Source organism: Pseudorca crassidens, chromosome 9, assembly GCF_039906515.1.
Source record: "Pseudorca crassidens isolate mPseCra1 chromosome 9, mPseCra1.hap1, whole genome shotgun sequence".
In the NCBI taxonomy this organism is placed as follows: domain Eukaryota; kingdom Metazoa; phylum Chordata; class Mammalia; order Artiodactyla; family Delphinidae; genus Pseudorca; species Pseudorca crassidens.
In genome coordinates, this window is record NC_090304.1 from 71,483,947 (window position 1) to 71,510,333 (window position 26,387).

Consider the following 26,387-nt stretch of genomic DNA (forward strand, 5'->3'; position numbering starts at 1 on the left):
CGTCCCCGCCCCCTTGGGCTCGCCACCGGGGTCACCGCACGCGCACGCACACGCGCACGCGCACCCGCGGCCCCGCGCCGGACGCTGGCCTAGCGCGACCCTCCCCCGAGTCAGAGGGGGGAGGCGCGGCCCGCGGTACGCAGAGAACGGCGCTCGGCCACACCGCTGGGCCGGCGCAAGCCCTCCCAAGAAGGCGAGGGGCTCTGCCCACGTGCTCTGGCAGTCGTCACCGTGACCACTGCACGCTTGGGAGGGGCAGCGGCTGGGGGTCCGGTACCCCAAGGCTCCCTCTCGGATCGCTAGAGAAGGCTTTGTCACCTATGGTGCGTTATCCCCTTTCCATCGTCTCTCTCGTTTAGGCCCAGGGAGGCGCTCCACGAGCCGCCAAGTCCACGACTGGGCGCGGGGTGGGCGGGGGGGGGGTCTGCGGTATGGGTAAGCACACGGCCCACAGGAGCGTTCGCGGCCACAGCCGGGGGCATAACCTCTGCCGCCCCCAGGCATGTCCATCGGGCTCCGGAAGGAGGGAGCGCGCCCGAGAAGCGCGACAGACCCCCTTCTCACAGGCCCGGGCCCAACACGATCGCACCCACGCCCGCGTGCTTTCCTCGCCCCCCCACAAGTGGTGGCGGCACACGTGGCGTTCACCTGGCCACAGTCAGTGCCCCCAACAGCATACCGTGGGAGGACGACGGCGACGAGGCGGCACCTGTCCCCCACCGAGGGAGAGAAACAGAGGCACGCCTCCCTTTACCGTCTCGATTCCCCCAAGAGAGCCACTCACGGGACACACCACCGCGGCGGGGACCCGAGGAGCACGCTGGGAAAAGGGAACGACACCACCGCTTGGCCTCGGGCACCTCAGGGACGACCTGGAGCGCTCCAGGGGAACCACAGAGGACCAAGCAAGGCACGCTCACGCGCCGGCAGGGGCGCGCAGCGCAGCGGCAGGACGGCCCCCCACCAACGCGGAGAGGACCGCTCGCTGGGCACACGCCAAGGAGGCGAAGCGAGAGTGTCTTCTGCGTCCCAGGACCACGTCCCCGCCCACGCCGTGAGGCAGGGTGCGGGAGACCGAGGGTCAGGGCCGGAGACCACCACCCCTGCCTTCCACACACCCCTCGACAGGCCGGGAGGGCGTGACAAGAGAGACGATGGGCCCGCGGACAGAACAAGAAGAGTGGTCCCGTTTGCCAAGAATGTCCGTCCCTTGTCTGGCGTAACTTAGGCCCGGGCCAGGAGAGCGGGACATCACCACATGGATCACTGAATATTAGTTTTTTTTTTTTGCGGTACGCGGGCCTATCACTGTTGTGGCCTCTCCCGTTGCGGAGCACAATCTCCGGACGCGCAGGCTCAGCGGCCATGGCTCACGGGCCTAGCCGCTCCGGGGCATGTGGAATCTTCCCAGACCGGGGCACGAACCCGTGTCCCCTGCATCGGCAGGCGGACTCTCAACCACTGCGCCACCAGGGAAGCCCAATATTAGCTATTTTTAATAATATTCTGTTAGAGGTACAGAGAAACTTCTGTTGATCAAAAAAAAAAAAATGAAAAAGAGAGTGAAAAGACAAATCAAAGAGTGAGAACAGATATCGTGTTACTCATACCCAGTAAAGAACTAATAAGCAGAACATATAACTACTACCAAGACAGACAACCCAGCAGAAAAATGGACAAAATACTTGATGAGGCACTTCCTGAAGGAGCACCTCCAATCAGCCAATAATCATCAGAAAAATTGGTTCACCCCTATTAGTAACCAAGTAAATGCAAATCAGTATGAGGTACCCCTGTGCCCTCACCTGATCTGCTAAAACTGAAAAGGCAGAAAATCACCAAAGGTTTGCAGAAGTGAAGGGTGATGAGCACCCTTGCGTGCAGCTAGTGCGTAAACTGGTAAAATGTGTTGAAAAATTTTGGCAAGTTTAAGTTTACGTATTCTATGGCCAGTATACACGTCAGAAAATTTTCAGAGCAACGCTGTTTGTGAGAGGCCCAAAGTGGAAGCAACCCAAAGCCCCATCAACAGTAGAAAGTTTATATGGTTGAATACTTTACAGCACTGAAACAGAAAAGTCCAGCTGCATGCAAGGGCGTAAGTGATGAAAAACGACACCAAAAATATGCTAACGGACATAAATACAATTGTGTTTCTTCAAGGTTATATAAAGTTTTCAAAAATGGACAGAGTTTTAATTTTATAATGTTTACCAAAATTACTATGTGAATAGTTAGGATAAGGTCAGTCCAGGAGGCAGAAGGGGCTGTAATCTGGGCAAAAGAGCACAAGTCAGGCAGCCAGGTGCCTGGCAATGTTGCATTTCTTGACCTGGGTAGTGGTTCCACTTCTGCTCACTCTATAGTTATTTGTTGAAGTGTACATATATGCTTTATAGATTTCTGTGAACACTTTATATTTCATAATTTAAAATATTTTAAAAAGTGCTCTAAAAGATTATGTCACATAGTGGTTCATAGACTCATTTGGTTTATAATGTGCTGTATCGTAGACTGTTTCCAAAACTCAGATTATGTTTCAAATTTTTTTCATTCTAATATTGTTTATTAATGCCTTCTCCTGTTTATTTATTATTTACAATATTATATTTAGTAATACCTAAACTTTTGGGCAGTTTTAGATTTACAGAGCATTGAGCACGTGGATCAGGGAGTATTGACCCGACCCCACTCCCATGTCCCCCTATTAGTAACATGTTAATTCCCATGGTATATTGATGACAATTAATGAACCAATGTCAATATGTTATTGTCTACTAAAGGCTATCATTGGTTCAGATTTCCTCACCTTTTACCCAACGCCCTTTTTCTGTTCCAAGATCTCATGTAAAATATCAAAGTACATATAGTTTTCATGTCTCCTTAGGTTTCTCTTGGCTGTAACAGATTCTCAGACTTTCCTTGTTTTTGACCAAAAGTTTGTATAGAAACCTGACAATCTGGGGGAATACTGGTCAGGTATATTGTAGGATGCCCCTCTATTGGAATTTGATGCTTTTCTTATGATTATCTTGGGTTTCTCTGTTTTTTTTGGAGGAAGATTACGGAGGGAATTTTGTCACATTTTAATCACATCATATCAAGGACATATACTATCAAAGTAATTTATGGCTTTTTTTTTTTGGCCACGCCTCGCAGTTTGTGGGATCTTAGTTCCCTGGCCAGGGATCAAACCTGGGCCCTTGGCAGTGAAAGCGCAGAGTGCTAACCACTGGACTGCTAGGGAATTCCCACTTTATGACTCTTGATGTTGACCTGGTTAAAATGGTGTTTGGCAGGATCCACCTCTATAAAATGACTACCCCTCCCCGAGTCCCATCACCACTTGCCACTCTGCACCAGCTTCTCACACCCAGGGAGCACTCTCTTCCTGTAGCAGGGAGTACTATATAATTTATTAACCGGTTCTTTCTTTATTTTATTTTTTAAATTACAAACTTCTATTTTTTTAATCATTTATATTTTTGTATATGGTTGTTTTCCCTTTTGTTTTTTGAATTGTTTTATCATTTTTATCTCTTTTTTCTTTCAAATAATTCTGAGGTATTTTGGTTTAGTTTTTACTAACTACTTGCAGACAACATAAAAATCAATAGATTTTTAGCTATTATATGGATATTGTTTTAGATGTTATGTGGATATTCATTTTTAAATAAATATGGTGGTGTTCCCTTTTTTCATTATTGACTTTCAATTTTATTTCATGATTGAAATAATAGATTGATCAAGATGGTACTCAATACATTGATTCTAAGGAATTTTCATTGAGATTTATTATGTGGTCTTAACAGCGGTAAATTTTTGTAAATGTTTTATATGTGTTGAAAAGCATTTTGCTATGTGGTTGCTGTAGGAAATATAATCAAAGTTTTTAACTTAATTGTTTAAACTTTTATAACATTTTCTTCTGTCCTCATGTATCAGTTTCTGGAAGAACGGTGTTTAAAAAAAAAAACAAAAAACCTCACACCATCATTGCAAATATGTCAGTTTTACCTTATAATTCTCAGTCTTTGTGTTCTATGTCTCAGTGCTATGTGTCTAGGTGCGTAAAGTGCATCATTGTAATCTTTCCCACGAGTTTTTCTGTTTCATAACTATAAGGTGCCCTTCTTTTACCTTATAAATACATTCGATATTAATTGCTGCTAGACCAGGTTTCTTTTGTTTAATATTTGCTTGGTTTGACTTTCCCACTCCTTTTATTTTCAACCTCTTAGTTCGCTGTAAGATTGGTTTAAAAAATCAAAAGTGCGCAGACAAAGTGGGCTGACCAACGAGAGCAATTACCGTTGACTGGTGCTGATCAAATTATACCTTTGCCCAGGTAGAAAGCCAGAGCCATCAGGACATGGGTCTGCATTTGGAGGCCAGCTGCCCAGAGAACACTGTCTCTCTCTCTGGGTCCTTGAATATCTCCAACTGGAATCAGGATTTTGTTGGTAGAAGATAGGTCACTTTATTTCTGTAATTTGTGCTTATGAGCAAAAGTTATTTTCCTACCAGAAGTTTTAAAAAATGAAACTATTTATGCATATATAGAGAGAGCGAACTATACATTTGGATATCCTTTTTTGAGTTTTTATTTTTAAACTGTTTTCCAACTTGTGAAGTTAATTGTTTTCTTAATATTTTCTTGGTAAAAATCACAAAGATTTTCAGGAAAAAGCACCTCATTTAGTGAACTGCGATCTAATGGGAATGAGAGGGTTTCTAGAAGTGGGTAAGGAGTGTGTCCATTGGAAGGGACTTGTAAAATATGTGGGATCAAATTAGAGATTTTGATTGCATATGAGGGTATTAGATTTGGGGTGGTACTGATTGAATTGAGATTGGTGTAGGACATATATAGCCAGCCTTTGACACAGCCTGTTTCATTCAGAGGCTGAATCCTTCAAGGAAACCATTTTCTGGGTCCTGTGTATCATCATTTGGAATTAAGATTTTAGACTGGCAGAAGGCAAGCACTTTTTTGGCCTTTTTTTTTTTTTTTAAAGCATAAAGATGAAAAGGATGACACTTCATACGAGAAAGCAACTTTTTTTCCCTGGTAAAATTCACATTTATTTATGCATTTAAAGTACAAGCATTGCATGCATATCATTTTTAGATTTCTTCATTGGGGCCATGTATTTCTGTTAGTACAGGGATTAAAACCATTTTACTCTTTCACTTTATAATTGATTGTTAACTGATGTATGGGATCTATAGATTTTGTTTGCTAATGAGTGTCTAGAAACTTGGTTGAACCCTATATTTCTTTTTTTTCTTTTAACATCTTTCTTGGAATATAATTGCTTTAGAATTGTGTGTTAGTTTCTGCTTTATAACAAAGTGAATCAGTTATACATATGTGCCCCTATCTATTCCCTCTTGCAACTGCCTCCCTCCCACCCTCCCTATGCTGCCCCTCTAGGTAGTGAAAAAGCACCGAGCTGATCTCCCTGTGCTATGTGGCTGGTGCCCACTAGCTATCTATTTTACATTTGGGAGCGTATATATGTCCGTGCCACTCTCTCACTTTGTCCCAGGTTACCCTTCCCCCTCCCGTATCCTCAAGTCCATTCTGTAGTAGGTCTGCATCTTTATTCCCATCTTGCCCCTAGGTGCTTCATGACAATTTTTTTTTTTTAGATTCCATATATATGTGTTAGCATACGGTGTTTGTTTTTCTCTTTCTGACTTACTTCACTCTATATGACAGGCTCTAGGTCCGTCCACTTCACTACAAATAACTCAGTTTCATTCCTTTCAATGGCTGAATAATATTCCATTGTATATATGTGCCAAATCTTCTTTATCCATTCATCCTGTTGATGGACACTTAGGTTGCTTCCATGTCCTGGCTATTGTAAATATAGATGCAATGAACATTTTGGTACATGACTCTTTTTGAATTATGGTTTTCTCAGGGTATATGCCTAGTAGTGGGATTGCTGGGTCGTATGGTAGTTCTATTTGTAGTTTTTTAAGGAACGTCCATACTGTTCTCCATAGTGGCTGTATCAATTTACATTCTCACCAAGAGTACAAGAGGGTTCCCTTTTCTCTACACCCTCTCCAGCATTTACTGTTTGTAGATTTTTTGATGATGGCCATTCTGACCGGTGTGGGATGATATCTCAGTGTAGCTTTGATCGGCATTTCTCTAATGATAAACGATGTTGAATATTCTTTCATGTTTCTGCTGGCAATCTGTATATCTTCTTTGGAGAAATGTCTATTTAGGTCTTCTCCCCATTTTTGGAGTGGGTTGTTTGTTTTTATAATGTTGGGCTGCATGAGCTGCTTGTAAATTTTGGAGATCAATCCTTTGTCAGTTGCTTCATTTGCAAATATTTTCTCCCATTTTGAGTGAACCCTATATTTCTAATAATTTGTCTATCAATGCAAATTAGTGATTCGATTTTAATTAGAATGTTTCAAGTATTTACACATTAAGGATAATGCTTGTTAAGGATGTGTCTATTTGTGTTGTGTACTTTTTTCCTGCTTTTGTTTACATAGGCACTCTTTCTATAGTGGTAGATTTTTATCTGTGTCCCCTGTTTTATTATAACGTGATATGCTTGTGCTTTTCTCTCTTTTCTCTTATGCTTATGTTTTTACACTTTTAATGGTCTACAAATTGCATTTTGGTTTCAGTCATCATTTCTATTGGGTGTTATGTTTTCTTTTGTAATTGTTTCAGCTTATATCATTGTTTTCCTTTCCCTAATTTATCTTTTGGGTTAAGCCATCCAATTTCTTGAGTTGAGTGCTTAAGTCCTTTCTTTTCAAGCTTGCTTAATGTCCTTACTGTTCAGTTAGATATTCCTCTTTTTCTGTCTTATGATTTGTCCTAATTCTTTATTTTTAAATTTCAGCTTGATTGCTGTATAATTGACTTTTAAAATTGTAAAATATTCAGTCAACTTTGTGGTGATTTGATATACATTGTGAAAGGATTCCCCCCATCTAGTTAATTAACACATTTCCTTCATATATTTACTTTCTTTGGTAAGAACATTTAAATCCTACTCTTCTGGAAAATTTCAACTATACATCACATTGTTATCAACTATAATCACCATGGCTAACATTAGCTCCTGAGACTTTATTCACGTGTACCCTTTTACCCTCCCTTCCCTGCCCTCCCCCGCAACCACTTTTCTACTCTGGTTCTGTAAGTTTTACTCTTTTTTCTTTTTTTAACATTCCACATAAAAGTGATACCATGCCATATTTGTCTTTCTCTGTCTTATTTTACTGGACATAATACCCTCCAAGACCAACCATATTGTTGTGAATGACAAAATTTCATTCTTTTTATGGCTGAGTAGTATTCCATTGTATCTATGTACCACATCTTCTGTATCCATTCAACCATCGCCTGACATGGTGGTTGTTTCCATATCTTATCCAATGTGAATGTGGGAGGGCAGAGATCTCCTTGATATTCTGTTTTTATTTCCTTTAGCTATATACCCAGAAGTGAGACTGCAACATCATATGGTGGTTCTATTTACAATTTTTGAGGAACCTCCATACGGTTTTCCATAGTATGCACCATAGCTGTACCAGTTTACGTGCCTACCAAAAGAGTGTACTTTTTGCCCTTAAATTTAAACTTTGAGATTAAGATTGCTATACAATTTTCTTTTACTTGATGTTAAATCAGTTTGTTTTGTCATCCACTTATTTTCAATATTTTTTACTTTCTTTAGGTTTGGCTTGGAAACTTCCATGAAGAGACTTTCTGCTACAGTGAGGTGAGAAGCCACCCATGCGCTCAAGCCTGGGAATCTGGAGAGGTCTCAGGCACTTATACCCCCAACAGAGGAAACTCACAGAGCTGCAGGCTGAGGCAGGACTTGGCTCAGAGAGCCGTCTCCTCTGGGAAATACTGGATTTCCTTTGGCTCCACAATGCTGACAAGAGTGGAGTCCTTCTGGTGGTTTGACAAGCCTAGAGAAGGTACCACCTCATTTGGTAGAATTTGAAGATTTCAGCAAATATATTGTTTACGTGGAGTGGCAAGGTGCACACCGAGCTGGCCTAACCAAGGTAATTCCACCGAAAGGATGGAAAGCCAGACAGATGTACAGTGATATCGATGACATCTTAATAGCCGCTCCCCTCCAGCAGGTGACCACTGGGCAGGCAGGTGTGTTTACTCAGCCCCACAAAAAGAAGAAAGCCATGACGATGAGCGAGTATCGCCGCTTAACAAACAGTGAAAGACACCAGACTCCATTTTACTCTGATTTTGAGGATCTGGAGCGAAAATATTGGAAACCACGCCCCTATGATTCACCAGTATATGGTGCGGACGTCAGTGGCTCCTTATTCGATAAAAACCCCAAGCAATGGAACCTTGGACACCTGGGAACCATTCAGGACCTGCTGGAACAGGAGTGCGGAGTGGTCATCGAAGGCATCAACACCCCCTACCTTTACTTTGGCATGTGGAAGACCGCCTTCGCCTGGCACACGGAGGACATGGACCTTTACAGCATCAGCTACCTGCACTTCGGGGAGCCCAAGACTTGGTACGCGGTGCCGCTGGAGCACGGCCGGCGCCTGGAACGCCTGGCCAGGGAGCTTTTCCCAGGCAGCTTGCGGGGCTGTGAGGCCTTCCTACGGCACAAGGTGGCCGTCATCTCGCCCACGGTCCTCAAGGACAACGGCATCCCCTTCGGTCGGGTCACTCAGGAGGCTGCAGAGTTCATGGTGACGTTTCCCTATGGCTACCACTCTGGCTTCAACTGCGCGGAAGCCATCAATTTTGCCACCCAGCGCTGGATCGATTATGGCAAAGTGGCCTGGGAATAGGGCTCTCCATGGCCTTTGGAAAGATCTTCATCAGAATAAGGGAGATTTCAGGTGAGCACCCTTAGGATATTAAAAATGGGTGGTTGGGTGGGGACTCTAAAAGGGACCTATAATTACCACCTGCAAAGGGTGTTGGATGTTAGAATAGTAACATTAACACCAGAGCTTTGTAAGGTACTGAAATTGTGTGTGTGTGTGTGTGTGTGTGTGTGTGTGTGTGTGTGTGTCTTCTGTTTTCCTGAAGCAATATGGAATGCAGACTTTGTTTTCTTGGAGCAGCACGGAAATAGGAAGGTGGGGAGGCTTTATCTTCCTTTCCAGCCAGGCTTGGAGATGGAACAATAAGATGAGTGTGGCCATGAAGAGGTGAGGAAGATGGGCCGTGTCCCTGGCATGCACTGTAGAGAAGAAAGGAGACTTGGGGAGGTCGGCATTGTCACAGACTGTGAGGCCCCCTTCCCTGGCCCCTCTCCAGAGCTGCAGAAGCTTTCCTTCCTCATCATGGCAGAGAGGGTGACCCCCAGGGGAAGCTTTGTCCTTGGTATGGGAAATTCCAGAAAGGCTATTACTCTGGATAGTAATAACAATTCTCTATTCAGTTCTCCTTCCCTATCACCTTCCCTGCAGCCTCTTATTTTTCTTTTAATGGTGAAGTAAATAAATGTGATGCTGTTGATGTGGTTTTGTGTTGTCCCTTCATCCACAAAGTCAGTCCATCCATGGACCCCCTCTGTATGCGTATGTGCAAAGTTGAACCTGAAGCGTGATGTCTTTTGTAAAGCAAACTTTTCGGTAGTCACTGCTTTGAGCTTTCCAGCAGTTACTTAGAGGGGAGAACTGGACTTAGAGTCAGCAGAAATGGCATTCAAACCTGCGCTTTGCTACTTTCTAGTCGTGGGACCTTCAGCAAAAAAATTCATTGATATTCTCTGAGCCAGAATTACAGTGCGAGAATTTTGTGAAGATACTGGGGATGTAAATATGACAGGCATGTAAGAGGTGCTCAGTTAATTTGATGTGCATCCGTACACTCTCCTGGCCTCTAGGGCCAGCCCAATGCCTAGGACATCCGCTCGTATTCTTTCTCTGATGCTCAGTTCTACTGTTGTTTACCTCACCACACCCCCAGACTTACACGTTACTTTTCTTTTCATTAATAGACTTTAATTTTGCAGAGTACTTTGCAAAAAAACTAAATGGAAAATACAGAGGATTCCAACATACTCGTTCCCAGGCTCCTCCACCAGCATCCACACCAGAAAGGAACATTTGTTACAATCGAAGAACCTGCACTGACACCTCATTATCACCCAGAGTCCTTAGTTTAATTTATTCACTCTTGGTGGTGTACGGTCTATGGATTTGACCAATGTATAATGACATGTATCTACACTTATAATACCATACAGAATAGTTTCATTGCCTAAAAATCCTCTGTGCTCTGCCTAATCATCCCCTCTCCCACCCGACAACCACTGATCATTTTACCGCTTCCATAGTTTTGTCTTTTCCAGATGACTTCTTTCTCGTAGTAATATGCCTTTAAGTTTCCTCCACGTTTAGTGGTTTTATAGCTCATTTCCTTGTATTGGTGAATAATATTCCATTGTATGATGTATGACCCTTTATTTATCCACTCACGTGCTGAAGGACATCTTGGTTGCTTCCAATTTTTTCTGCAATTACAAATACAACTACTATAAACCTTTGTGTGCAGGTTTTGGTGTGGATGTAAGTTTTCAGCTCATCTGAGGAAATACCAAAGAGTGCGACTGCTGGATTGTATGGTGAGACTATACTTACTTTTGGAAGAAACTGCTATTTTTTTTTTTTTTTTTTTTTTTTGCGGTTCGCGGGCCTCTCACTGCTTTGGCCTCTCCCGTTGCGGAGCACAGGCTCCGGACGCGCAGGCTCAGCGGCCATGGCTCATGGGCCCAGCCATTCCGCGGCATGTGGGATCTTCCCAGACCGGGGCACGAACCTGTGTCCCCTGCATCGGCAGGCGGACTCTCAACCACTGCGCCACCAGGGAAGCCCTGCCAATGCTTTTTACTGGTAGAAACTGATGGTTTGTTTTTTTTTTTTTGCTCATGATCTACCGCATGTTTGCACAAAAGGTCACACATACCCATTTACAAATTCCACTCCTTGTCGTATTTGTCCTTGTTGCAGTGTTACAAAGGCTAGGTAAAGATTTCACAAAGAGTCAAGAGCCAGAGGACCCAGCCTTTATTCAGACTCCTACACCGGCTTGTTTAGTAGTCTTTCAACAAATCAGGTTTTGATGGCTCTCCACTTGCCAGTTTAGGCAAAATGAGCTCTTAGCCACATTGCACCTCTGTTAGAGTTTGCACATAACAAGTTCAGATCAGGGCAAACATAATTTGTGCTAAATAAATATTACCTATTATCACTATTACTTAGGAGCCCAAAGTTGTAAGATGGACATTAAAACCTGTACTTAAACGTATCCCATAGAGGTTGGAGTTCGGGTCTTGGGACTCCTGTAAGATTTGTATAAAAGGTCAGTTATGGATCTGTCTGACTACCTGGCCACAGTGAATTATTCGTAGACATTAACCATTACACCAATTCAGTTTCCGTGTGTGTAAGGATTCCTTTCCAGATATTTGGAAATAACTTCACCATGATATTTATGTCGTTAGATTGTGACCATATATGGGTCTTGAAGTCGCTTTTTGCCCCAATGTTTGTGTTACCTTTCATCACTTTAAATAGGAAAGCACAAACAGTTGGTAGGAATTGGCTACCGAGATAAGTGGAATGGACACTGATCTGAGTTGAACAGATCCTGGTGAGGAGCAGCCCTTGCCCATCCCGCTCTGCTCACCAGCCGCTCAAACTGAAATGCCTCCCAAGCTCCTTGTCATTGACCTGCAGTGATTACAGGGGAATAGTGAGACCCTTCTCACGGTTCCTCAGCAAGTGGTGGGTGTTAGGGGGATAAGCAGTTTCAGGGAGGACAGAGGAAGGGCAGAACTGAGCCCTGTTGGGCATGGGTAACATGTTGGAGGTGCCACTCAATGAAAATGCAACATTTGTGTGGCCGGGTTTCTGGATTTTTCTAGGATCCTGGCATCCAGTATCCTCGTGCCCTAAATGTTCAGGCCCCTCTACCTAAAAAAGAGCTACGTCCAGGCCTGTAGACCTCAGAAGCATCTTTTCTTTGTCCCATCCCTCAGAGAGTCTCTTCTCAAAAGCTTCACATGGTGTCTATATATTTCAGTGCTCATTCACTCACTCTCTTATTATTTAATTCATTCATTCAGCACATGTTTGCTAAGCACTTACCGTGTACCAGGCACTGTTTGTGGAATTGGGGACACAACAGTGAAAAAGGCAAAGTTTCAGTTCTCCTGGAGCTTATATTCTCATTATAAAGAGAGACATAACAAGTATAAAGAGAGACATAACAGTCATAAGGGCTAGGAGAAAAAATAAAGCAGAGTAAGGGGTTAGAGAGTGACAGGACTGCTATGTTGGAGAGGGTGGCCTCTTGGGAGTGTGGTCTTCGAATGAGCCCTGTGGACAAGGGAGTGAGAGCATCATTCTAGGCAGAGGGACAACACATGCAAATACCTGCGGTGGGGCACCCTTAAGGTGCTCACAGATTAGCAAAGTGGCTGGAGAGCAGGAGAGAGGCGGCAGGAGCTGAGGTGGGGGGGGGGGAAGGCATAAAATGTCATGACTCAGTGAATGCAGACTCCTCCCACTGAGTGATTGGGACCATTGGTGTTTTAGGTGCCCTGGGCATGGAGAAATTTGGGGATCACAGAGTCTTTGAAAGCACGGATAATTCACAGCCATCCCTGGAAATGGCTCTATCGTTCCTACCAGATGCAAATCCCGAGAGCAGAATGTCTGTATGTTCTCGTTTCCTGCTGTACCAGCTGACATGTCACGTTTCTGACTTGTGTTGCATTAGGTGGGACTTTAACAGAGCCAGGAGATCACTGACATTCACTAAGTTGACAACAGCCATCTCAGCTATGTATGAGCAACAGCAAATCAATGCAGTCAGTATTTTGGAATTGTGCTGAGGCCCATATTCACATAATGTGGAGGGCAGTGAAGGAATCTCCTCAGGAGACTTCAGGAGAAATCCTCTGGAAAACCAGCTACCAGGGGAGAGATCAGGTGTGAGAGTTGAACGGCCTATAGATTTAGAATTTGAGGCTATGCATGGGAAATCCTGGCGCCAGAGACGGATAATTTTTAGGAAAGAGCTAGGATTAAGAATTTGCAAAGAAAGAGCTTAGGATCCATTCCCTGGGAATGTCAAGGGTCTATTGCATAAGTTTCTTTTTCCTTAGAAACTCCTTAGTAACTAGGTGACCTAACCTCAGCTCTCTCGTGGTATATCACCTTGACTGTACTTACACACGACCCTCTAGGACCCTGAGTACTTTATTACCCTATGGTTTAGCTCATGGATTGAACCAGATTAAAACAGTAGATAATTATCTTTCTTGGCTTTCTCTGTTTAGTGAGGACTCAATGAATATTGTCTATTGAGTGAATGACTTGAAACCACCAATAGAAATGAAAAAAAGAGCTAGTATCATAAGAAACACCTAAAATAAATAAATAATTCCTCTTACAGCATAATTGCTTTCATGTTATTTGTCTTTTAAAATAAGATATCCCTTTCTCAGCTAGGGATTGAAATAACTTACAGAGCCAGAGAATAAACTCTGTTTGTCTTATTCCAATATGAGACCTTCATTCATTGACTCCACAAATATTAAGCACCCTCACCGTGCCAGGCTAGTCCTACATGCTAAGGAAACATAGTATGACGTTTATGATCTGCTTGGAGACAGACAGGCAGTTAGGCAGTTTCACCACGCCACAGCTTCTTCCCAGCTACCATAACCATAGCCAGGCTCTCCCCCAAACTGCTGGTTTTAGAGCCTCTGAAGAAAGGTATCTTTTACTGGGAACAGTCAGCCTCAAGTTTAGGGCCAAAGCCTCTTGGGGCTCTCAGAGCTGTTTCAGTCTGTTGTCGGGCTCATGGCAGCTCTCTTGTTCACTTTTCTCAATCGTACCTGACAAATGGGCACAGGTCACCTTTTGGGAGAATGATGGCTACCCCGGGCATTCCTTTCTTACCAGGTGTGCAGGGGGATGGGACTGACTTTGAATGCTCCCACTGGCTGCTTCACTCTAGGAAGTGAGTGTGGCTTACTGTCAAATCCCTCCCTTCCTCCACTCATGACATTGATATTCCTTGGCTCCTTTAGGGAGCCTGGTCATTTCAATGCCATTTCCTGTGTTCCATTCCATTTTCCCACCATTTCCCCCCTTGCTGTGGACCGAATGTGTCCTCCTTAAATTCATATGTTGACACCTTAATCTCCAGTTAGGGATTTGCAGGTGGGGCCATTGGGAAGTAATTAGATCATGAGGGTGGAGCCCTCATGAATGAGATTAATGCCCTTCTAAAAAGAGAGAAGATTATCCTCTTCAGCATGTGAGGATGCAGCAAGAAGGTGGCTGTCTGTAAACCAGGAAGAGAACCCCCACCAAGAACCTGACCATGCTGGCACCCTAGTCTTGGACTTCCTGCCTCCAGAACTGTGAAAAGAAAATGGTGCTCAATCCCCCCACTGTATGGTATCTTGTGATAGCAGCCCAAATGGATAAAGACACCCCCGTAACTGCTTGTCTGCAGTGCACACTGGCTACTCTAGGAGAAAGGTAAAAACAAGTAGGCTAGAGACAGGAAACGTGGCTACCATATTATGAGGGTCTACAATGTGCCAAGAACCTGACTTCCAATTTGTATACATCGTGCACTTTTCTTTCCAGAAGCTCAGTCTGTAGAGTCGGGCAGATGGAGATTGGAAGCCCAGCTCTGCCTTTTGCTAGGGTGACTGGCAAGTGACTCAGCACTCCGAGGCCCCTGCTCCTGGGAGAGCCAGCGGGGCCCAGCACACACCCTGTGTCCAAACACAAGGGCTGCGCTCATAAAACCGTGGGACCTCGGCAGGCTGCTTCTGGACATGATAATAACAGAACTCACAACAATAGTATGGTTGTGAAGCTCAACTGACTTAATATAAGTAAGAGACTTAGAGTAGTAACTAGCTTGAGGAAAAACAAGCTATTATTTCACATCTAGTTGAAGATATTTTTTTTAAAAAGTGTGATTTCAACACAGTGTTTGATGAGAAGCACACAACAAAGTCCAGCCATTATTGAAGTTATTATTATTACTTATTTTGTATTACTTTAATAATATTATTCATTACTATTATTAGTTTCAGACTTAGAGGTGACAGACGTGAGGTTGTCCCTGCTAAAGTACTTGAAAGGAGAATGACAAAGGAAAAGACTATAGCTTCTTCTTTCTTTTTATTAACTTTTTATTTTATATTGGAGTATAGGTGATCAACAATGTTGTGTTAGTTCCAGGTGCACAGCAAAGTGTTTCAGTTATGCATATACATGTATCTATTCGTTTTCAAATTCTTTTCCCATTTGGGTTGCTAGATAATATTGAACAGAGTTCCCTGTGCTATGCAGTAGGTCCTTGTTGGTTATCCATTTTAAATATAGCAATGTGTATGTGTTAATCCCAAACTCCCTAACTATCCCTTCCCACATTCCCCCCAGTAACTGTAAGTTTGTTCTCTAAGTCTGTTTCTGTTTTGTAAATATGTTCATATGTATCATTTTTTTTAGATTCCACATATAAGCGATATCATACAATACTTGTCTTTGTCTGACTTACTTCAGTCATTATGACAATCTCTAGGTCCATCCATGTTGCTGCAAATGACATTATTTCATTCTTTTTAATGGCTGAGTAATATTCCATTGTATATATGTCCCACATCTTCTTTATCCATTCCCCTGTCGTTGGACATTTAGGTTGCTTCCACGTCTTGGCTATTGTAAACAGTGTTGCAGTGAATATTAGGGTGCATGTATCCTTTCAGACCATGTTTTTCTCCGGATATATGCCCAGTACTGTGATTGTGGGATCATATGGTTGCTGTATTTATAGTTTTTTTTTTCTTGTGGTACGCGGGCCTCTCACTCTTGTGGCCTCTCCCGTTGCAGAGCACAGGCTCTGGACGCGCAGGCTCAGTGGCCATGGCTCACGGGGCCATCCGCTCTGTGGCATGTGGGATCCTCCCGGTCTGGGGCACGAACCTGTGTCCCCTGAGTTGGCAGGTGGACTCTCAACCACTGCGCCACCAGGGAAGCCCCCTAGTTATAGTTTTTTAAGGAACGTCCATACTGTTCTCCACAGTGGCTATATCAATTTACTTTCCCACCAACGGTGTAGGAGAGTTCCCTTTTCTCCACACCCTCTCTAGCATTTATTAAGTGTGGATTTTTTGATGATAGCCTTTCTGACTGGTGTGATGTGATATCTCACTGTAGTTTTGATTTGCATTTCTCTAATAATTAGCGATGTTGAACATCTTTTCCTGTGCCTCTTGGCAAAGGCTGTAGCTTCTTATCAATCAAAGCGTGGCCAGGATTCACAGCACGGACATCGCCTTTGACTTCGGTGAAGTTCAGGAGCTCAGACTTCGGCCGCAGACCTACGACTCAGAGTCTGCATGTTAAACTAGATCCCAGGTGAGTCAGGGGCATGTTCAAGGTGGAGAGGCACTGCTCCGGTGTGCTGGAAACACACTGATGTCTAGATCCTCCCCCCATCCTCTCACCACCCCAAAATTCCAGCTCCATTGGCTGCAGTACAAATGTTAGAACTGCTGTGCAGTCATGCTTGACACCCACCCATCTATCTTTTGGTCCATGGGCAGTTAGGCTGCAGGGGTCGATGGGAGTTTAGTTTCTTCAGCAAGTGCCAGTGAGAGGGTTTGTTTGTTTTTTTCTCGAAATGCCCAGTGGAAGGATGGAGGGACACGGAGAGAACACATTCTTCTCTCCCGCCCCCGCCGTTCCCTGTCTTCATTCCAACTATGGACACGTGACAAGGCTCTGTGCAGGCTTCTTGGCCAATGTTTCTGTTTCTCTGGTTGCTGTTCACAGTGTCCAGCTCTGCTGGCTGGCAGTCTATCTGTCAGGCCCGTGTACCTGGGGCTTGGCTTTTCGGTGGTGAGAGTTCGTATTTCCTTGAAATGGGTTCATCTCCTTCCTTCATCCACTCCTGCCAACTGCTCAGAACACCCAGAGCCTGCAGACCTTTCCTGTGAGACCCTTGACCCCTGGTAGAAAATTCCCATTGCCACCCGGCTCAGGCCAGTTATCTCAGTGACTGTTGCTGTGAGGAGGGCTGCTCATGCCCCATCGTAAAGCCAAGGACTCTCCTGGGGGCCAGTCTACTATTGTTTTGTGGGAATGAGGGTCATGGGGGTGTCATTTTCTGAATTTTCCAGAGAAGCTAACAACTTGGGATTTTATGAAAAAAATCATGTAAATGTTGACAGCTAGTTAAAAAAAAACTTCCAAGTCCTGATAGCCAAACAAAACATTTCCGGAGCTCAGACTTGCCCCCTGTTCTAAACAGCCCATTTGGATTGCAAAGACTCCACAAATCATAGAGTCTAATCCAAATGATCTCGCTGGTCCTTTGGAGCTGCTAGAAAAGGGGAGACACCCGGAATGCCCTAAGCCACGTGATCAAGGGTTTTTAATCCATTGACTTGTTAGTTTGGTAGCCCCTCTGCTGAAGGCACGTCTTCCTTAGGCCTAAGCATGGCTGTTTCTCACACTCACATCTAAGACCTCTGTATGTCCTCCTAGGGGGACAGGGGACCTCTCTGCCTGACCTGAGGCCAGATATGGTAGGAGTTGTGCAGGGCAGTTGTATTTTCCTAGGACAGCAGAATGGAACGAAAGAAAGTATGGGTTACACTCTCCAATCTTCTCCCTCCCCTCTTTTCTGCCCTCCCTGAATGACAGACAGCCCCAGCATTTGACAGAGCCCCTTGTTTAACGCTGCCACGTCTCTGCTAGTGACCGAATGTTTCTCCCTCAGTATTGTCTTTATACAAGATGATGTGACTTGTGTTTGTTGCTAAAATTATATCTGTAACAGATGCCCCCATTGTTGGGCCCTCGGTCCATGTGGAGCAGATTAATAATGCAGAGACAAAGGCCTCAAATACTCAGTGACTTTTAGAGCAGAATTTGCCGCAAGGGACTGGGGCCTTACACTGTGTTCGGCACGGTGATCGGACAGGCCTGTGAGAGAACAGGAATTGCGACCACAGTCTAAATGCCATTGGAATTGTAGACAGAGCTCTTGGGGTAAACGGGCAGGGAGCATAAAGCATCAAGAAGAGGCATCCGCATGTGGAGACAAAGAGTAATGTGGTTAAAATGACAGGTCATCTAGTCACCACTGGTGGACAAAATTAGGAGACAGGGGAACCAGGTAATAAGTCTAGGGAGACAGTAGATAGTTCAGTGAACATGGCCAATCTCATGGTTCTTTTTGCTGCTTTCCATTTTTCTCAATAAAGCCTTTTAAGACAGATCAGAGGAGGGTGGTCACCTACCATGTACCTCCTGGATCTTAGCATGGACCACTGGGACTTTTCTTGCCCTTCCCTCATCTTCTTATTGCAAGATAATTTTGTGTTTTATCTTTATTTTATTATAGTATAGTAGATTTATCTCTACAATGTTGCTTTAATTTCTTCTGTACAGAAAGGAGATTCAGTTATATATATATAGATTCTTTTTCATATTTTGTCCATTATGTTGTATCCCAGGATATTGCACATACTTCCCTGTGCTCTACAGTAGGCTCTTGTTGTGATCCATTCTATACAAAATAGTTAGCAGCTGCTAATCCCACACTCCCCGTCCTCACCCTGTGTTGTGTTTTTCAATATCTGCTGAACGTGGTTTTTTTTTTTTTTTTTCCGATTTTTTTTTAGTTGCGTGAACCTTGGCAAAATTACTGTTGCACAGCGAGGTGGAGAGCGCGTCTCATTGTCTCGCCTGCTACACGGGCCCACACACTAGCAGGCATTGTCCTAATGAGCACTTCCTGCCCACAGTGATCCCAGCGCTAGTGCCCCGGAAGGCTACCTGAGACTTGGTCAGGGCCAGTGGATCAAGGGTTTTTCGGCCTCTGGAGGGTTGTGCTGCAAAGGTTCTGTGCTCTCTTGATTTGGAATTGAATTGTCAAGGTGAATCCTGCAGCTAACCTGTTTATAATCTGAGTTTAATCTTTCTGAAAAGAAAACAAGAGCCCTAAAAATACCTGTCTTGTAAAATCCAGATTTTTATAATTGCATTTTTTTCCCCCTAAGTGAAAGACTGGCCACCTACCTACAGTGAAACTATATGGAAGGAACAAACTAGCGTTTACTCAGTTTTGCTATAGTTTAAGTGTTTCACATTGTTTAGTTCATTTCATTCTCATGTCCAAAATATCACGTAGGTATTATAATTCCAATTTTACAAATGAGGGACTTAAGGCTCAGAGAGCTCAAAAAGCTTATAAATGGCAGAGCTTAGATTTAAATGAAAGTCTCCTGATAGCCAGACCTCTGCTTTTCCCATTTATCTGCACTTCTGGAGTCCTTTTGCAATTGCCAGATGCTGTTATATTCAGACTAAGACAGACACATATAGACAGAGATAGGACTGAATGTTTGCCTTAATATTTTTTGCAGTGTTAAAAATAAACAGCAATTATTTTAAATTCATAAATAGTTATAATGGAATAGATACTTAGGCAAATAGATTTCTGAAATAAGTGTTTAAATTTCCATGTTGAAAATCAAGATGACCTGGTAGAAAGCTGAGATTGTGAGTTCCAGGACAGCAGAGACCATGTTTTATACACTCTTTGTCTCCTGCAGTTAGCCCTGAGCCTAGCCCACATTGGGGAGGAAGGCACTCAGTGTCTGCTGAATGAATAAATAAGTGTCTCCTGTATCCACATCAATATTTGGAAAAAAAGAGACCATCTACTTAAGTCAAATGGTCCTCCTTCACCCACTGAACAGACTGTTGTCTTCAACATTACTGCCATAGACTGAGTGTTTGTCTCCCTCCAAAGTTCATGCGTTGAAACTTAAGTGATGGTATTTGGAAGTGGAGCTTTGGGGAGGTGATTAGGTCATGAGAGGAGAGCCCTCATGAAAGGGATTAGTGCCTCTAGAAAGAGACCACAGAGAGCTTGTTTGCCCCTTCTGCCATGTGTGTATATAGCAAAAAGACGTCCATCTATGAACCAGGAAGTTGGTTCTCACCAGACACTGACTCTGCTGGCCCCTCGATCTTTGACTTCCCGGCCTCCAGAACAGTGAGAAATAAATGCTTGTTTGTAAGCCACTATGATATTTTGTTATATCATCCTGAAAGGACCATGAAAATACTAAATAATATTAACAGGGGTTAGGCAAGAGAGCCAAGCCAAGCAGTTTATCCATATCTGGAGAAGGTGGATTTTGGTCATCTTTCTTCATCAGAACCTCCATTTCCTGTTTGTATTATAAAATGACTCAGGGCCTTGGTGATCTATGAACAACTAGTGAAAATGAAATACTCCTGTGAGTTTTTTAAAAATGTATATTTACGGAACCTACAGTAGTTTCCAAACTTCAACTGAATTTAATACTATTTGCTTTGAAAACGAATTTCATTTTCCCACTTGTAAGTTTTTCTGTATAAAATTTTAAATACACAAAAATAAAACAAAACAATTTTATTTACCTATGGTGAAAAGCCAGTTATTGAGCTTTTCTCAGTCTTTTATTATCCTTTGCATATGTTCACACACTGTGATCACACCATGCATATATTTTTTATTCTACTTTTCTAATTATTCTTTCTAATATAAACATATTGATAGAACTTCATTTTCCTTTGTTCCTGGCAATTAAAAAAACTTTCATACTACAAAGGCAAAATATGTTTTTTCCAGTTAAAGAAAACAATACAGATGAAAGATACACAGATTATCCAAAATGAAGAAAATTTAAAATATGGAAGTTTAAAACAGAATGTTCTGCTTTGTCCCGTTGACAGTCGAATACATTTTAAAGGGGACACGCAATCAGCAAGAAACAAAAGGCCAGGGAAGCTCCTTTTGATCCCCTGCCTAAATATATAATATTCACTCATGTCTGCGTGTCTGCCATCTGAATAAACTCCTTTTGGGGCCCAGAGTTGAGCTGAATTAAAGTTGGTCGGGGAGGCTTAGGAGTTGCTTATAGAACTAGTCTCCAAGGTGCACTAGAGCATCACTGGAAATTTGCTGGTATTTAAAAAATGTGTTTATTGCATCTTCTCTTATGGAAAGCGGGGTCTACAATTGGAAAACAAGACTTTCATTAGTCACTTGGGGAATGGTAGTCCAAGGATCACTATCCTCTTAAGAGGAGAAGTTGGTTAACTTAGGGCTTTGGATTTGTTCCCTGCTGTATGCAGGTTTGGGGTGAGAGCTGGATTTCTGAGCCTCATTGTCAGAGCTCCTACTTCTCTGCTGTGTCTCAGAGTATCAGTCACTCTAATAAATGATTAGGAAAAGAATGTTGACCTAAAGAGGCATAAAGCTTTTACCTGTCCAAGGTATCCACATCTCAGTGGGTCTCAGTTATATCACCTTTCTGAGTTCCTGGCTAAGATAAAGGGATGTGTACCAGATGCTTCCCCAAACTCCAGGCTAAGTATGAAGTGCAGCTTCTCTCTTGCCTGGGAAATGGGTCAGTCATGTTATCATTTGCCATTGATATCTTGGACATTGGTTTAAAAATGAGCTATATAGCGTGGCTCTGATGAAGTTAGAAGACCTATATATATTTTATATCTGTATCATCTATTAAATATTCATTTAGTACTGTTTATGTGCTATGTATTTTTCTAAGCTCCTTGTATCCTGAATTTCATCACATCTAAGATGCCACTGATTATAAGCTACACCATTATTTTTCCTACCACTGAGGCAAGTAAACTCTGCTATGCTATTGACTGTAAATTGCACCTCAATTTCAGACATGTTAAAATGTGAAAAATGCGTGTCCTAGAATCAATGACACATGGTATATTAATGCATGTTTTCATAATTAAAACAACTCTAGGAGGTAGGTTCTATCATTATCCTCATTTTGTAGATGAAAAAAACTGAGGCATAGAGAGGTTCCACAATATGCCCAGGAGCACACTGCATTTGCACCCAGACAGTCTAACTCCAGGGCCCAGGACATAACCACTACACTGTTCTCCCTGCAGATAAGGAAAGCGGAAAAAAAAAAGTTTCAGAAAAGTTATTTTAAATATTTCTCTGCATGAGGAGACTCAAAGTTATTCCTGTCTGCAGTTGTCCCCTAACATCTGGATCAATATCCAAAAGCTGAGCAATCCGGAAGTGCTCAGGAGTTCTATGGACCATATGTCCATTTTAGTGCAAGGTCATGGGGTGAGAGTGTGCATGTGGACACATGGCTGCTTCTCTGAGGACTGAGGTTGTCTAGTGTTACTTCTAGACATCATCCAAGGTTTAGCTTTGCCAGAAAGAAGACCTTTCTGCCCACAGTTTCAGGAGAGCGTGATTCAGCCTCCTGTTGGCTTGGGTGTCAGCCACCACTTTTGACTCTGAGGGTTTCTGCTTCTCACTTGAGGGTTGAGCCTGGTGTCCTTTCTTAGGTTTAGTCATGATGAGGAAAATGAATCAGGCATCCTCACCCAAATAGCACCTACTCCTCAGCCTCCTTGCCTCTCCTCATAATGCAAATGTGGTTAATTTCCTCACTACCTGTCAATTTCATACAAGTGTTTGACAATCAACAGAGAGGAGTGACAAAGAAGTAGCTTCAGGGAGCTAGAAATTTAATCATTATTCTAGTTTACAAGCCACAGTTTCAACATATCTCATCATTAAGTATGATTTTACACCATTGCTACTGTCTTTCCAGAGCTACTTCTCCCCAGATTAGCTTCAGCGACCCTTCTCTGCCCTCATAGCACATAGCTCTCTTAAAGAGCACTTCTCACACTGTATCGGAACTCCTTGTCTGTCTGTCTGTCTTCCCTACCTACTTCAGTTCTGTGGTACAAAGTTCTGTATCTGTCTTGCACTGGACTAGAGGTGACACAGCATAAACTGCACGTTAGAGAACTCACTGGGGACGTGAAAATTCCTCAGCGTTGCCCTTCCCTGTCTAAGGCAGAGCATCAGTTAACTTCTGCTTTCTTTTCTGGTTACCCATGGAGCCCTGCGAGGTGCTGGCATGAGAGCAGGGACAAAGTCAAACCTCATTCCTCCCTGAATAGTGGACATCTAGCCAGTGCTCATGGTAGAGGTTTTAAAAACCTTTTGAAAATGAATGAATGAACTAGAGCCATGAGACTCCAAATGAAATTTTATGGGCTTTCTCCCTTACTTTTATTCATTTATTTACTCAGTGTATTGAATACTTACTGTATAGCAGGCACTATGTTTATGTCTGAGGGGCAAGGTAGCAATTAGATACAGGGGAAATACTGGGATCAATAGGCAGGGGAAATACTGGGATCAATCAGGGAGTTCTCTGGTGGTCCAGTGATTAGAACTCCGTGCTTCCACTGAAGGGGCCTGGGTTCGATCCCTGGTCAGGGAACTAAGGTCCCAAATGCTGCAAAAAAAAAAAAAAAAGGCACAATCAGAAAGGGCCCTTAACATCACGTAGGTCAGGAGGAGGGCAAGGGGTGAGTGAGGACATGCTTGTTAGGAAGATGGATGGGTTGAGGACCTAATGTTTAGCTGGATTGTGTTTAAAAAAAAAAAAGTAAATGAAAGAGATGAAGGGATGGGAATACAAGGTGAGAATTCCAGGCCAAGGGTAGTATTTTATGATGCAAAGTCTCAGGGACAAGAGAGTGTACTCTCTGTGGTAGAAACGGCAGGAAGTTGAATAGTACGGCTCAGAGCATTGATGGCAAGGTGGCACAGGCCAGTGGTGAGGCCCAAGAGGAAGGGATCAGATGTCAGTGGTTTTGGGGGTCAGGTAGGGAGCAGGGTTTCATCCTAAGGCAAATGGAGACCGATTGACGGGCTGTTAGAGTAGGATGATGTCATCAGATTTATTTTAGGAAGTCACTCCAGCTGCAGAATGGATTGGTGGGGATGAAGGGATTCAAAACTGGGTATGAGAGATGAGGTGGTGAGGACTGCAGGGCTGGAGAAGGGTCCAGTTTGACTCATGTCTTCAAACAGCTTGGAAGAGAATCAACAAAACCACTGAAATCCAAGTAGAATGTCATTTTATTCCACATCAGCCATTATTCTTCCCCTTCAGGTCTTTGCTGACAGCTATTGACACATGTTGGATTGGCATGGGTGTGAGTACAGAGGCCTAAGAGGATCTGGGTTGAAACCTCGTCCCCAGGAGAAGAGAGTCAGTGGCAAAGAAAAGGGACCAGAGGTGATCAAATGGAGACAGCCAATTATTGCTCATAAAGATGCTGGGAAAGACAGGCTTCCCCTAGAATGAGCTGTCAGTAAAACTTTAATTAGATCAAGGTACTCCCATGACGTACTGTGTTCTAGGATCTTGGGGTGCGGACATCTGTAATTTGCAAAAGTAAACTCAATGTCATCATATAACTTCTCTTTGGAAAACAAGCTAACAAAAAGAAGCTTTCTTGTTTGTACTATAAACTAAAAGGAACTAAAGTAGGCAAAATCAGCCTGGCTGTGGGATGTGCAAATGTTCTGTGTTATGTGCGTGTTGGTCACTGACAGGGGTCTTGGGAAAAAGTAGAATTTGCCGAAGGCGGTGGGGGAGTAGTGGCAGAGATAGTTATGCTTATCAAAGTGGGGGGGGCAGGGATCAAGAAAGTTTGAAAAACAGTGAATTAAAATCATATAAATGCTTTAGTCATAAAAACTGAAAATTTATTTATATATTCTGCATTTTTTGAAACAACATAATTATCAAATTTGACATCTATTACTCCAGAATCTGTGGTAGCCAATGGGACCCAGAGACTAAGGAGGTACAACCCTGTCCCCCAAAGTACATGATCTACTAGAGAAGACAGACAGAGGAATGATTAATACCCTTACATGACAAGTAGCATAATAGAGCATGTATAAAGAACATGAGAAAGAGAGGGATTGATTTCTAGTTGTTTAATTGTGTTTAGAGTTGACAACATGAATCGACTTTGGGGAACATGTATAATCCTAGATAGTAATATAAATATTAAACAATCCCATGAAGACCCTAATCCTCACAGCCTCGCATGGAGAACATGGCAGAGGTGTACAAGGGTAAGGATGACCTGGCTGAGGGACAAGTACCACGTGACCAGGGTCATCAACTCCAGATCAAAGGGGACTCCAAGTCAGGTTGTTACTGTGACATCACACTGTATGTGCCTTTTTTTAATTAAGAAATAAATTTAGGTTTCATTTCAGGGGCCAAACATAGGCAAACTTTTCAGGTATTGAAGCCTCCAAGGAATTGGTTCTTAAGCTCCAAAATGTGCTCTTCTGACAGTTTCTCTCCTATTTTATAGGCTCACCTCATGGATTTGCTGTGACTTAGAGGAAAGGCCAGGCTTAGGGAGCAGACGGGCCTGGCTCAATTCTGGCTCAGGACTCACTGATTATGCCATCTTGGACAAGAATCTGAATGCTCTGGTCCAGTTCCCCACGTGGCACGCTGAGGAAATATGACTAAATAATAAGATGTGAGTGAATGCACCCTAGTAGGCTCTCTGCTTCTGTCTCTACCACCACCGCAGTAAAGGTACCATCTCTCATCTGGATCTTTATAAATGTTTGTCTTCATTTATTCTGGGCCACTGCAGTCTGTCCATTTCTGCACAGAAAACAAATGTGATTGTGTCTCCGCCATTGAAAGATCAAAAGCCTCACCATGATTTTTATAATATTTCTTTCCAAACTCCAGGACATGAGTCATTACTGGGTCATAGAAACGACATTGTGGGTTACCAGCAGCATATTTTTTAAACGGGAACACAATAGAACACAACAGAAATACTAGATTGCAATGTTAATTTTAAGCATAAGGATTGTTACATGAAGCTTGTTTTCTCAATATGAGTCCGGGTTTTAGTATTTTCTGAGAGAAGAAATAAGTGCACCTGTGAAATAAAAATAGGACAATGGTGGGGGGCAGGTAAGGAAGCTAAATACACTTGAAAAAGCTAAGGGGACAGAAATGAGCTGTTAAATATTAAAAGTTTGATAGAAGAAATGAAAAAGTCAGTAGAAGTTGGTTTACAAGATAAGGATGAGAAAAATTTTCAGAAGATAAAGCATAGTGATAAAGAGAGAGAAAATTGGAAGAAGAAAAGACACAAAAATTGGAGGTCCAGTCCACGAGGTCTGATATCCAAATACAGGAGATAATGTACAGGGGGAAAAACTAGAGGAAGTTGTCACAGAAGGAACTAAAAAGTTTTCATAAAACTAAACAACCAGAATTTTGAGACGGAACGAACTTAAGAGCACTGAGAAAAAGAAATGCTCCTATAAACTAATAGAGAGGAACACAACAAACTAGGACTAGGAATCATACTTACATCTCCCTTATTCTTCATATCATACTCGCAAAACAATAAAAAATTAATAGAAC

At 43.0% G+C, this 26,387-nt stretch overlaps 1 protein-coding gene across 1 annotated transcript; it reads left to right on the top strand.

Moving 5' to 3' along the window:
• On the top strand, positions 1 to 25,427 carry LOC137230756 (lysine-specific demethylase 4D-like). Its single transcript, XM_067750752.1, has 3 exons — positions 1 to 323; positions 7,728 to 8,886; positions 25,303 to 25,427. Exon 2 carries the CDS (start codon positions 8,101 to 8,103, stop codon positions 8,833 to 8,835), a length of 735 nt encoding a protein of 244 aa, XP_067606853.1. The 5' UTR covers positions 1 to 323; positions 7,728 to 8,100; the 3' UTR covers positions 8,836 to 8,886; positions 25,303 to 25,427.
• Positions 25,428 to 26,387: the final 960 nt, after the last annotated feature.

Excerpts from the sequence above, each read along its gene's own strand:
- LOC137230756 (XM_067750752.1), top strand. The coding sequence starts at position 8,101 with ATGTACAGTGATATCGATGACATCTTAATAGCCGCTCCCCTCCAGCAG.